At 43.7% G+C, this 14,312-nt stretch overlaps 1 protein-coding gene across 2 annotated transcripts in view; it reads right to left on the bottom strand.

The window, feature by feature from the left end:
* Positions 1 to 14,312, bottom strand: part of IL12RB2 (interleukin 12 receptor subunit beta 2) — an 87,478-nt gene that overhangs the window by 69,364 nt on the left and 3,802 nt on the right. For both annotated transcript variants that reach the window (XM_056122361.1, XM_056122362.1), the window contains exons 3-6: positions 6,373 to 6,487; positions 4,889 to 5,067; positions 2,510 to 2,652; positions 68 to 218 (exon numbers count right to left, since the gene is read on the bottom strand). In XM_056122361.1, coding sequence (XP_055978336.1) covers positions 68 to 218; positions 2,510 to 2,652; positions 4,889 to 5,067; positions 6,373 to 6,487 — 588 coding nt within the window. The remainder of the gene's footprint in view (positions 1 to 67; positions 219 to 2,509; positions 2,653 to 4,888; positions 5,068 to 6,372; positions 6,488 to 14,312) is intronic.

The raw sequence follows: 14,312 nt of genomic DNA on the forward strand, positions 1-14,312 counted from the left end.
ATCATTATATAATTTTCTCTCACTCTTTTCTTTCCTGCTTCCCCCCCATCTTTTTTTTCATACATACCTTCTTCTGGAGTCTGTGTTGTCAACGTTTTATTCCAATTACTCCAATTGCCTTTATAAAGATGTAGCTTAGAGGAAATCTGAAATTCATATCTTGTAAATGGCTTCAGATCCAACAAGTCATATCTTCCTTTGGCATTCATAGCATTGATCTTGAATCAGATGAGATTTTAAAAGGTGCTTATTAACACTCCATTAATTTAAATAATTGTAACATAAAGATCAGAAATTAGACCAGGTAAACCTCTTTATTTTTCAGATCCATCATTCAATGAGAATACCAATGACTAGATCAGGTGTATCAAATACCTAATGTTAATCTGAAATAATAGCTTCTCTTTAAGGTAAAAAAAATACCCAAACTTTTGGGACAAACAAGTCATCTGCATGTATTTCTAGAAACCCAGTGAGATAGTTTAGGGGTTAAGGTGCTTGCCTTGCACACAACCAACCCCTGTTTGATCCCAACTCTGCATAAGATCTCCCAAGCACTGCCAGAAGTGATCCCTGAGTACAGGGTCAAGCCCTCACCACTAAAGGGTATGAACTCCCCCTCAAAACAATTAATGAAGAATGACAAGTTCCATACTATTTTTGATTCATGTGGAATATAAAGGGAAAGAAAGCAATGGACACAAAACAGAAATGAAGTTGTAGATTCAGAGAACAGACTGATAGTTACAGGTATGGAAATAGTTAAAACCAGCAAAGGGGACAGGGTATATGGAGAGGGATGGAAACTAGACTTTTGGCAGTGATCATGATGTAGTGTCTACAGATGTAGAATTACAGCACACTGGAGAGCTGTGTTATAAACCAACACTTTCTCAATTAAAAAATTGTTAACTTTCAAAAAAATCTTGGAGAAGTTTCTACATTAGAGATTATTTTCCACTTTGTCATAACTGGAATTCAATGAATGTCTTAATACACATAGAACTAGCTTAAAGGAAGAAAACTCTAGGGGTCTGAGAGATTAGCTAGCACAAGGGGATAAGGTGCTTGACTTGCATGTGACCAAGCCCGGTTTCTCTGTTTTCATTCATTTTATTTTGGGGAGGATTTTGGGCCACACCCGTAATGCTACTGCTTGCAGTAAATGCTCTTCAGCTTGAAGAAAGCACTATTTGAAAAGCCTATCACAAACCACTAGATCTCAACATTGATTCATTGTGCAGACTGTTTGGAAGACTAACAGAAACAGGGACTGAAAAAAAAAAAAAAGAAACAGGGGCTGGAGAGACAGCACAACTGAGCATAGCTGGATATGGTCCCCATCCTCACCCCTCCCCCAAAAGAAGACAACAAAAAGAAAATTTTAGTTCTATGAAGAAATTATAAAAGAAAAATTATAAAAAATGTAATTCTATCTCTGAGTACTACTGACATATGGAAGTTTATCCTTTGTTATTGTTTAAAGTCACTGTATTCTTAAAAATTATTGAAATAAATTGTAACCTTATGTATTTTATTGTAAAAAACCTACTATTAGACCAATAAGTCTCCACATGTCTAAGGACATTTAATGTTTCTTTCTTCAATATGTGTTTTAAAAATTTACTCAAAAGTAATGGAGGGGTTGGAGTGATAGCACAGCCTGAAGGGCATTTGCCTTGCATGCAGCCAACCCGGGTTCAATTTCCAGTATCCCATATGGTCCCCAGCAGGAATAATTCCTGAGTGCAGAGCCAGGAGTAACCCCTGTGCATTGCTGGGTGTGACCACCAAAAAGGCAAAAAAACACCTAAAATAAAACAAAACAAAAAAAGTAATAATGGAGTCAGGGGTAGAATAACAAGAAAAAATGAACCCTTTATTAGATATAATTGTAAAAATTAATGTACAGGAGCTGGAGTCATAGCACAGCAGGTAGGGCATTTGCCTTGCATGCAGCCCACCTGGGTTCAATTCCTCCGTCCCTCTCGAAGAGCCCGGCAAGCTACCGAGAGTATCCTTACTGCACAGCAGAGCTTGGCAAGTTTCCTGTGACGTATTCGATATGCCAAAAACAGTAACAAGTCTCACAACGGAGACATTGCTGGTGCCCACTCAAGCAAATCTATGAACAATGGGAGGACAGTGCTACGGTGCTAATGTTGGTTTACAATAAATATTTAAGATGCTTCTTAATAAAAGTGTCTATGATATTCTAGCAAGTGTCCTTTAGGGTTATGTTTTTAGAAAGGAGACTTATGCCACATGTAGTGGTACTCAGGGCTTACTTCTAGCTCTGTGCTCAGAGATCACCCCTAGCAGGTCTTGGGGAACAATATTATAAGGTGCTGGGGATTGAACTTAGGTTGATCGCATGCAAGACAAGTGCCCTACCCACTATACTATCACTGTGGCCCTGGGTAAAATATCTTAAACGTGCTGGTGTGAAAACACATTTTTTAAGTAGAAGAACCCCTTCTGGTTTTCCCCTCCACCCAAAGGTCATTACCATAGTCCAAGACTTGCTGTGATGGGGCCGATATCTAAGTCGATTAAGTAGCACCATGCCCTCGTCACTCCACTGAAGGACACACCTGCTAGCGGAGTCATTGACACACTGGAAGTGGAGATCCCATGGAGGAAGAGGCCTCACTAGAAGACAGGACAAAAGGGAAAACCAAAACAAAAGACTGTGATCCAACCTCCACAACCAGAACCTGCCACTAGGTATTGACTGGCACAATCCACAAAGAACTGAATGAAACTCTCTTTAGATGCACAATCACCTGATTTAGTAAAATGTGGGAAAGAGGTCTCTGACTTCCAGAAAGAAGAAAAAAACTGAATTTGCTTCTAAATCATTAAAACAGTTCTTCTGAGGGATAGACATAGAAAGATTGCATTCATCTGGGGAATATAAAGTAACAAAATATGAGATTAATACCCAAGAATAGCTGAGATCAGCACCAGGAGGATTACTCCATAGCTTAGAGGCCAGCCGGGCATTCTAGGGGAAAGGGCAGCTCAGATAGAGAAGGGAGCACCAAATAAAGGGTGTTTGGAGGATCCTCCCAGGAGGGGAGATGCATGTTGAAAGTAGACTATGGACTGAACATGTTTGCCACTCAAAGCCTCTTTTGCAGATCACAACACCCAAAAGGAGAGAGAGAACACAAGGGATCGCCCTGCCACAGAGGCAGGGTGGGATGGGAGGGATGGGGGTGGGAGGGATATTATCCATGGTGGTGGAAAATGGGCACTGGTGGAGGGATGGGTATCTGATCATTGTATAATCGAAACTCAAGCACAAAAAAATTGTAAATCTAAAAAAAATAATTAGGCATGTGTGATGGATACTCATCATAGGTAGCGAATGTCTGACTATAAAAGGAAGTTAAAATGTGCAAATTATGTTCGATCTAACTAGTAATTAAACACAATTAACAATTGAATACGGTTTTTATTTTTAAGTTTGGAAATATGAAACTGCTTATACTTCACACACATGCTATCATTAATGTTCATGAGAATAAGCAGAAGTAATTGTTGATAATGAAATAAATGTGGGGCCATAGAATTAGTACTGGGGCTAAGGTACTAATTGTCTTGCAAATAGTGGGCCTGGTTGAATCTCTGGCACTGCATATGTCCTCCAGGTACTGCCTCGGGTGATCCCTCAACACAGAGCCTGGAATATGCCCTGAACACACCCAGGGGTCTCCCTGTGAACCTTCTAAAATAAAAAAAGCTACGAACTTTTATAAGGAAAAAAGAAAACAAAAAAAACAATTCCCCTGAATCTCCACCCGCCCCCCCCCCCCCCGCTTTTTTTACCAAATAAACTAACACCAACACTGGTAACACTATCAATCCTGTTTAGTCTAGTTCTTGCCAGAAAATGAGTGTGTCAAATCCAAGAGTTCCAAGGCTTGAAAATGCAGAAGAGTTATAGTGGCGATAGTTTCAGTTGGGTGGGGGGGAGGGAGGCTGGTGGAGAGAAACATTGGCAGGAAAAGTCACAGGAAAGAAAAAACAAAAATAGAAGAGAAGACTAGAAGGGCAAGAAGGTGGCTTAGAAATGAAGAGTGAGAAGGGCTGGAAGGTAGGTTGGGAGAAAGTGTGGTGCAAGTGCGTCTAGGGAACACTTATGGGCAGAGTCATAGCAGTTGGGATGCAAGCAGTGCTGTGAGGCCAAGAGAGATACAACAGTGCAGGTCAGAATTTCAAGCAGGCCAGAAGCCTAGACCTACCTGGGCATGCCTGCAACCAGCCTGTGAACTCTATTAGGTCTCTATGAGGTCGATCGTCTTTGCTTAGAAATGTGCCGGGCCTGTCTGCAGCTCCCCATATTCTCAGAGCAAGCAGCATTGGCCCTTGATCCACTCTGCAGTTTGTATTTGGCCCCTGGGGCCCAGCAGACCTGGATGTATCCACGAAGGTGCAAAGACACCTCTGCCAGAGCGTTCAGTAACATCTGGGCTAGTTCTTTCCTCTGCCAGATGTTATCAACAGTAGCACCTGCCTCATGGGATGTGAGCCAGGGACTCCATTTCTCTGTGGAGAGGCAGAATAGGGCTTTTGGGCCACCATCTCCACAGAGTTCAAAGAATAGGCAATCTCTCACTTGCCTTAGAGTAACATCTCTGCTTGGCTTATGCCCAATGGCCATTTTTCATCATGCCTACTGGTGGCCCCAACCCCTGTCCCCAACACACACACACAGACACACACAGACACACAGACACACACAGACACACACACCCCTTCCATTTTTTAAAACACCTTCCCTTTTTAAACCATCATACAGAGAACACAAGGCCAGTGATTTTATAAAGAATGCCCCCTAAGCTAGGAATGAGAACTTACTAAAAGTGAAACTCAAACGTACCAATGTCCAAGAATGTGAACGTGAGTGGCAAGGAAGAAGCATTTCCGAGTTCATTGGTGGCATCGACCTTGGCAGTGTAGTTGGATTCAGGGAACTCAGCCGGCAGGTTGGTTCCAAGGTCCATATGGTCACAATTATTACACTGCTTCTGCCAAGTCAAATTTCTTGGTCCATTTAACCTATACACGAAAGGTAATTGCCTTTTGTGAGAGACGTTAGGTTGCTTTGCTCTTTGAGTACAAGAGAACAAAATGTTCAAATATTTTAAATTCTAGACAATTTTTAAGGTCAGTTTTATCCTAAGGGAATATGGGAATATTGATATTCTATGCTCATAAATAGGACCATACTTCCCCCCTTCCCTTTTTTGCCTTTTTTGGTAGAGTTGAGGGGGTTTTCTGTTTTTTTTCTTTTTTTCTTTTTTTCTTTTTTTATTAGTGAAACACCATGAGGTACAGTTATAGGTTTTCTGTTTTTTAACCTTCACAGCCCACCTACCAGATGGTCAGACTTCTTTGTCAAGATCATGAACGATCGGTTTGAGGCCCTCCATGTTCCCGGAGCGAAGAGATGCCATTGGGCTACACTAGCACGCGACAGGGACAAATGGAGACGTTACTGGCGCCCGCGCGAGCAAATCGACGACTAACAGGAAGTTAAGTGATTAAGTGAACCTTCACAGCGATGCATAGCAATCCCTACACTGCCTGAATTCCCCAAATCCTTATTGACAACTTTATTTCTCTTTAATTTTTTTTCCCATTTTGGGGACACACCCAGAAGTGTTCAGGGATAACTCCTGGTTAGCTCTAGGGATGATCTGGGGTGTTGGTAAATCAAAACCAGATTGCCCAGGTTGCCCCGGTATAAGGCAAGCACCCTACCTGTTGTGCTATAGACCCAGCCCCATCTTTGCTTAATACAAAGAAACCCTCTTCCAAAGAGGCTCCGTGACATTTGGTGTTCACTGTGCAGATGTGCCAGCTCCTGGCACACACAGAAGCCTGGGCCTCACATCCTCTCCCCCCAACTCCTGCTCACTCAGAACGGCCACCTGGATCTTTGGACTGGATTATACAATCAACTCCATGGAACAGAATCTTCCAGATTCTGAGTGTGGATTCTCAGAACAAATAAAGTTGCTTAGAAAAGAAACTGCTCCAAGACTCACATCATTGCCACAGGACAAGTCTATCTATCATGATCCAAAAACTCTGTAATTGCAAGAGAGAGAAGGGAAATGATGTAGTTGGTTTGCCTCTGATAGAGCACTGACAATCATCCCTAACTTGGTCCTTGGGGCTGAAGAGACTTTGAGCTAGTACTCAGAGATCAAGACATCCCAATTTAGGTCTTTAGACCAAACCAAGATATATTTCTTCATCTCTGTGGCAAAAATAGGACTCTGGGACTTTTAGATGTTTGCATGTGTCAGCACCCAGAAGACCTCTAGAACAGTTGCAAAAATGCAGGCTCAGACTTACTGTAAAGTATACTTAGTAATTAGGTGGGTGTTTCGTCCTCTGTCCCACGTGCAGGCCACGGACCCCCGTTCTCCATTCTGCATACAAGATAAGTTTCGCGGCTGTTCTGGCACCACTTTGAAAAGAAAGAGCAAAACTTCATAGCTCGACTAGTACACAAATGGCATTTCAATCGCATTGTTGTTACTGATTGCCAACAAGACCCCTTCTGCTATGGTTCCCACACGCAGATGAGTTGGGAGTTATTTCAGATGCCATCAAGTTTAGAGTTGCCACCAAGCATCAAATTTCTAACAATAAGATGAACAGTAATGCATATGGATCAAACTCAAATGACGACAAACCTTGTGCTGTTTGCATGTTTCTTCTCAGTGAGGCATCCTATCAATGGCAGCAAGGATATATTATTGGAACCTCATTTGACAGAGCAGGAAACCAAGACTTCAAGGTTAAAAACATCTTGCCCAAGGTGACCCAACCATAAAGTGGCAGAACCTGGATTCCAGTCCAGGTCTTTCACCATAAGATACTACCAGTACCAGACTGGTGAATAACCAGTGTGTTAGGTCTGGTGAAAATGGATTTAATTTTTTTTAAGAGTGAGGCCCATGCAGGTTTTTTGTTTTGTTTTGTTTTTTACTTTTGGGGCCATACCTGGCAATGTTTAGGAGTTATTTTTGGTCCTTCACTAAGGAATTACTACTGGTGGTGCTGAGGGACTATATGGGATGCTGGGGATGAAATTCCAGTTGGCCATGTGCAAGGCAAATGCCCTACCTGCTGTACTATGGCTCTGACCCTGGCCCATGCAGATTTTAGAAATCCTTAAAAATTAGACGTTCCTGGGGGCTGGAGAGATAGCACAGCGGATAGGGCGTTTGCCTTGCACGCGGCCGACCCGGGTTCGATTCCCAGCATCCCATATGGTCCCCTTAGCACTGCCAGGAGTAACTCCTGAGTGCAGAGCCAGGAATAACCCCTGTGCATCGCCGGGTGTGACCCAAAAAGAAAAAAAAATTAGAGGTTCCTTTTCTTCATTGCCCTGATAGTTGCTTGCTTCTAAGTTACTGCTACTTTATATTCATTGGTCATGTCCTTCTGGGTTTACCACCTAAATTTAGTCTTTGCTGCAATGCCTGGCCTCCTTTGTGGGCATTTATAAATGAATTCTTTATGTATACAAACACTGAGTTCCTTCTATGGACCATCCACATTGTTAGTTATGGAAACAGAGAGGTGGACAAGGCAATGTGACTCCTTCTATTATAAGATATGTATTTGCGAACGGAATCATTTTCACAGTCAAAATAACAGAATCTAAAGGTTGGAGCTTCTCGGGTGTACCAGAGATGTAAGAAAAAGCTCTGTCATTGCTCCCTCCACCCTCACGGAGAGCCCTACACACAGATAGATGTTTCCTTTGGGTGAGATCAAACAGGTATAGCACAAGTAAAGATGTTAATGGAATAAACATCAGTGCAGGAAGTCCTTAGCAATCACCATAGACATATGAATTGATCACCAAGTAAGCGAATGTCTCAAATCCTAGTGTTTCCATCTGTAAAGTGGGTAAAATTTTATGTAGCTCATGCATTGTTTTTGATAGAATAATACATTTTCTTACAATAAGAAACTCTTCCAGATGTGTGTGGATGGGGCCAAACACAATTTACACATCTGGATCCATAGCTACTTATGGCTTATTCATGTAAATACTAGGCTAATTATTTTGTAACATTTGAAAAAATTATACATTTAACACTCTGCACACATCCGGACAGTGTTATACATTTAACACTCTGCACACATGCATGAAAGAACTGGCAGAGGAACCCAGGCATGCGGGTCCCGGGGCTGAGGTCTCCAAGCCTACTCGGATTGGGACTGGGCCTTCTCCACCCAGACCCCCCATCTTCCAGTAGGTAGGCATCATACCCACCAGCTGCCGATAGCGCCAGGTTGGTCCCATCAACGGCCAAGACACAGAGACTATAAAACCCAGCTCCCGGAAGCGACATATAATTATCCTTCCTTTGGAGAACCTGGCAGGCTACAAAAAGTATCCTGCCCGCATGGCAGAGTCTGGCAAACTTCCCGTGTCGTACTCAACATGCCACATACCAGTAACAATGATGAGTCTCGTCCTCCTAATCCTGAAAGAGCTATGAAATGGCTCTTTTAAAATCTCAGGGCTAGGTAGAAAGAGACGTTACTGGCGCCTGCTCGAGAAAATTGATGAACAACAGGATGATCATGATCGTGATACATTTGTAAATTTGTAAGGCCCTCCCGTTGATCATCGATTTGCTCGAGCGGGCCCAGTAACGTCTCCATTGGAGACTTTGTTGTTACTGTGTTTGGCATATCGAATACTCTCGGTAGCTTGCCGGGCTCTCCGAATTGATACATTTAACATTATGATAATTTCTGGTATATAGCACAGTGATGTGTTATGAGTAGCCTCCACAAAATGATGACCACAAGAAATCTAGTTATCATCCACCACTATGGTTACCTTTTTTCTCTTGAGATATATTCTCTTAGCCACTTTCAAATATACAACACAATATTCATAACTGTAGTCCCCATGATGTACTTTACATCCATTGTTTATTTAATAGCCAGACTTTGTACTTTCTTAACCTCCTCCAATTTTGCCCACCCACAACTTCTGGTTATGTACAAACTTTTGTTTATCTCAGAGTTGGCAATTATCTGCTTATTTCATTCTGTTCTTATTTTTGTTCTTCTTATTCCATATTTTTTCTTACTAATGTAACCCCAAATTCCCAAGCCTATTATCTGAATGACTGTTTAACCTACTCAAAACACTGGAAATTCTATCAGTTTTATGTAGCCGAGGGCTTCTTTTTGTCCTGGGCCTTGTGACATTTCCATTAAGATGGGTTTGCTTCTCTGTCTAGAATGAGATAATATTCTGGGACTGCCAGTGTATATATCCCCAAATTTCTCTCCTTTATTTTGTGTTGGATCTTCTGTCTCTAAGACCCAATGTTTTCTTCATTCTTGATTTAACTACTTGCATTGGTGGAGTATATTCTCCAGTAATTCCCCAGCAAAGGGTACAGGAGGGAAATCTTAAGCACAGTTATAAGTCTTTATTCTCCCCTCACATATAGGCTACAAACATAATTCTAAGTTCCTGGAGGCAAAACCATATTGTCTTCTAGAGAAGTCCAAAGATATTCTGATTCTTAAATACTGTCAGAGTCTTTTCCTCTGAGATTGTAGAATCTTCCACTGCCGTTCTGAATTTTCACAAAGATGTGCTTAATGAGGCTCTATATTTTCTTTCATTATTTTAGGGGCTCTCCTGGCAGTGTTGGGTGGAGGCTATTCTCAACTCTGTCCTTGGGCATCACTCCAAGTGGCGCAGGAGAGACAATGTGGTGTTGGGGACTGAACCTGACCTCCCTGCACACAAAGCATGTGCTCAACCCATTGGGTCATCTCTCTGGCCCCCTTTTCTCATACTCATGGATTCCCAAAATGTTGCAAAGTTCTGGGAATTTCTGTCCATCGGTTTGGGAAACATTCCTGATTTATAATTCTGAAGATTCTCATGGTCACGGTCACGGTCCTCCCGTTGTTCATCGATTTGCTCGAGCGGGCCCAGTAACGTCTCCATTGGAGACTTTGTTGTTACTGTGTTTGGCATATCGAATACATCACGGGTGGCTTGCCAGGCTCTGCCATGCGGACGAGATACGCTCGGTAGCTTGCCGGGCTCTCCAAGAGGGGCGGAGGAATCGAACTCGGGTCGGCCATGTTGGCTGTGTGCAAGGCAAACGCACTACCCACTATGCTATCTCTCCCCTGTTAATTTTTATTTGTCATTTCCCAAATTGTTCTAAATTAGAACTCGGTTTCCCAACACTTTTTCAACTATGGCTCCCTTCAAATCTTGTTTCCTTTCTGTGCCTTCCCTAGTCTCATGGGATCCTTCTGAATTATGGGATTTTCACCTGTGCCTCCCCTTTGAAAACCATGGTAGCCCAAACTCTCATTGAAAAATGCTAGGCTAGCTTTCCTTGTAATTTTATGTTCTATCACCCAGATGCATACATACACAAGCATCTATTATTTTTTAACTGTTGGTCTTTGTGCTATACTATCAGGAAATATCTTCTCTCTGTTACAGTCCCACCCTCCTACTGATTTTTCATTTCTACTTATTCTATTTTATTTTTTTTAGTTGTGGGAACATTTTCTGGCCATTTCCTTTCCTATTCTTATCCTCTCTGTAATGTTTTCTCTTTATTCTCTGAGGATATAAGGACTTGATTTTTCTTTTCCTTCACATTTCTTCTCCCTGCCAATTTCTTCTACTTCGCCTGCATGGCCTGTTCCATGTCAGACATCCACTGAGGTCCTTGTATTATAACAGTGGGGCATGGGACCATAGCGGAGCTCATGAAGGTATGTCTGAGGATTGGCCCTGGCTGACTGGGGTTTCGCTTCAGATTCTGGCTACATTTTCTTGGGACGTTCCATTATGATCTGAATCGCTATTTAACCTACTCACTACAGCACTAGAGCACTTGTCCCGCTGTTCATTAGTTACTTGAGCGGGCACCAGTAACGTCTCCATCGTGAGACTTGTTACTGTTTTTGGCATATAGAATTCGCCATGCAGCTTGCCAGGCTCTGCCGTGGGGGCAGGATACTCTCAGTAGTTTACTGGGCTCTCCAAGAGGATGGAGGAATCGAACCCGGGTAGGCCACGTGCAAGGCAAACACCCTACCCTCTGTGCTATCGCTCCAGCGATACCTACTCAAACACTGGGAATTCTAGCTGGACTTTGTACTTTTTTTAAAAATTTTTGGGTCACACCCGGCGATGCTCAGGGGTTACTCCTGGCTTTGCACTCAGGAATTACTCCTGGCGGTGCTTGGGGACCATATGGGGTGCTGGGAATCGAACACAGGTCGGCCGCATGCAAAGCAAATGCCCTCCCCTCTTTGCTATGGCTCAAGTCCTGACTTTGTACTTTTTAACCTCCTCCAATTTTCATTTTGAATTTTATTAATGTCAATACTTTTATTACATTATTATTATTATTGGGTTTGTGGACCACACCTAGCTGTGCTCAGGGCTTACTTCTGGCTCTGTGCTCAGGGATCACTGCTGGAGAGGTTTGGGGAACCATATGTGGGGTCCATATGGGGCGGTGTGCAAAGCAAACACCTCACCTGCTATACTATCACTCTGACTCCTTGTCATTATTTTTAGATACTTCCTCTAGACTTGGGCAGACTTCATAAAAAAGTAGTTTCTAAAAGTAGTTTCTGCTTGGAGGTCGTTGGAAGACTGACGGGGTTATGTAAATGTGCCTTCCATGTCCCCATTTTTTTTTTTTTGCCAGTTCCATCTGAAAAGGCAGAACTAGCTCTGAGGTCAGGTCTCTAGTATCATGGCAGAGGGCAATAGCTGGGCTCTCTGGGATTGGAGAGAGGCTTGGGACTCTGGTTTTAAATCGATTTTCGAGAAAATCTGACTGTGAGCCCACTTTACCATCTCGTGCAGAAGTGGAAACTGTTTGGGATAGAAGCTTTGGCATCAAACAAGGTTGCGCTCTGGTTTCTCCCAGCCGGCTGGAGGTGAGGCCAGTATCCTTACATCCCTGCCTCACACCCTCACTTCTCCAGCTTCCTAAAGGGTGTTGATGTGTCTCCTCTCCTTTCCTTTTAACCCTCAAAGACCTGTGCCTAGGGAACTTTCTTCACTGCATATTGACTTTTTCTCTGAGAAATGAAAGTGAGTATGTGTAGGTTAGCACCCATCTTGGACTAGAGAGAGCTAGTACAAGGATTAAAAGGCAGTGGCCCCTGAACAAGACACAACAACCAAATAACCCCCCATCTTTTGCCTCCATCCTTCGCAGGGCCTTTGATGGCCAAATAAGAGAAGAAGCAGCTCTTACAGAACTCTCTGTAAGCCTCTTGAAGTACTCTCCATGCAGTGCTCCATACAAAAGAACAGGTCCATAACAAAAACATCAGCTCTCCCCCTCTCCTTTACTTCTAAGTCTGTAGTCACTCATTTAAAAGACCAGCCAACTTCTTGACCACACAGATGCTAGGGACAACCAGTGATCACGAGAAAGACAACGGCTCCTACATGGAGAGAACTGAGCTCACTACTGTACTGGGTGAAACCAACGCGTATTGTGTCTTTTCTTGGAATGACTGGCCATGCTCAGAAAAAGGTGTTGCTTCCAGGCAGGCCTCACCTTCAAAGGCACTAAAATTGCTCAATGAGTAGCAATTTGATGGTGTGGTTATCACTCCAGCACGATTGCCCAAGCAACATTCCGGTGCTTAGCCCAGCTGCTCTGCACCGCCAGGGCTACACTTTATCTGCTCCCTGGGTCTGGGGACACTGCAGATGGTCATAAAAGTGCCCAGTACTATGGATGAAAAAGTAAAACAAACAAGCAAAAAATCACAAAAAAGTGAAAGATAGAAATTGCCTGGAATGGGCCAGGGCCACATGCCAGGGACTGACTTCCCAGGTTCATCTGCGTAAAAAGAAGAAAAGTTTCTGCAGCACTGCAGACACCAAACTGACATCAGCAGATGGAGAAGATCTCACACAAGCACGGAAATGCTGGCCTGGGAAGATGGCAAAAGCCCTGGGTTAGACTAAGGTGGTCAAGCCAACATAGCGTTTTGCATTTTTTGTCGTGGTGATTTGTGGTTTGGGGGGCCACACCCAGTGGAAGCATAAGAATTACTCCCCATCTTGATACTGGGAGAAAGGGGTGCAGGGGGGTTGCTCCTGGTGGTGCTTGAGGGACCAGAGATTGAACCCAGGTATTTTTTGGGGGGGAAGGAGGATCACACCTGGTGATGCTCAGGAGTTACTCCTGGCTCTGCATCCCGGAATTAGTCCTGGCAGTGTTCGGAGTAATGGGATGCTGGGGATTGAACCTGGGTGGGCCATATGCAAGGCAAATGCCCTACCCACATACTATCACTCCAGCCCCAAACCCAGGTCTTTCTGCATGCAAAGCCTGTGCTTGGGCCTTTGTGCCATCTGCCTGGCTCCTGTTTTGCAGAATAGTTTTCATTCTGTTCATTGCCAACTCCTATACTATCTTTATTTAAGGGGGCCATACTCAGACATATGGTACACCTTGGAAGAGAGTCCGACAGGATGGAACCTGGTGTCTAAGGGCATCCTACATGACTGGGACTTGATTTAGTGTTTTGTGTATGACGTCAACACATAACTCCAGCCCTCGTAGCAGTTACCCACGTTTTCCCAACACAGATGCAGAACCAAGGCTCTGAAGGTTGAACGTGTCTAAGGTCACACAGTGGGTGGCAGGGCTGGGAAATCTAAGCCCATGCTTCTTTTAACTCCACCCCAGGCTCGGAGGGCCGAGATGACACACTGTCAGTCACAGGAGACCTGAGCAGGAGGGGAACTCGTGGGCCTGGTTTATCTCTTCCCTTCTGGGGGGCCGGGGTGGTGCTCAGAGCTTACTCCTGGTTCAGCACTCAGGGATCGCTCCTGGCATGCTCAGAGATCAAACTCAGGTCAGCTTCATACAAGGCAAATGCCCTCCCCACTGTACTATTGCTCCGGCTCTGATTGTTTTTTCTTATCCCCCTGTGATTGGCTCACCTCTTTGCTGGTGTTCTGTGAAATCCTTCTGGGAGCCCTCCAAAAATACTATCTGGTTTGTGATACAGGTAATGAGAGGTTATCAGGTATATCCCTTTTACCTACTTTCAACACTCAGTTTCTGTCCAAAATGATCATTTCCAAGTATTGTTGCCATGCTGTTCCCTTCTCTATTCTAACGGCCCTTCATCCTTTTCCAGACTCTTGTGGCAAGCTTCCAACCATTGGCCAATTCTCCTGGCCCCTGTTTACCCTCGCCTAGAACATTAGTTTCATATGCTCTCTC

Source organism: Sorex fumeus, unplaced genomic scaffold (assembly GCF_029834395.1).
Source record: "Sorex fumeus unplaced genomic scaffold, SorFum_2.1 ptg000045l, whole genome shotgun sequence".
In the NCBI taxonomy this organism is placed as follows: domain Eukaryota; kingdom Metazoa; phylum Chordata; class Mammalia; order Eulipotyphla; family Soricidae; genus Sorex; species Sorex fumeus.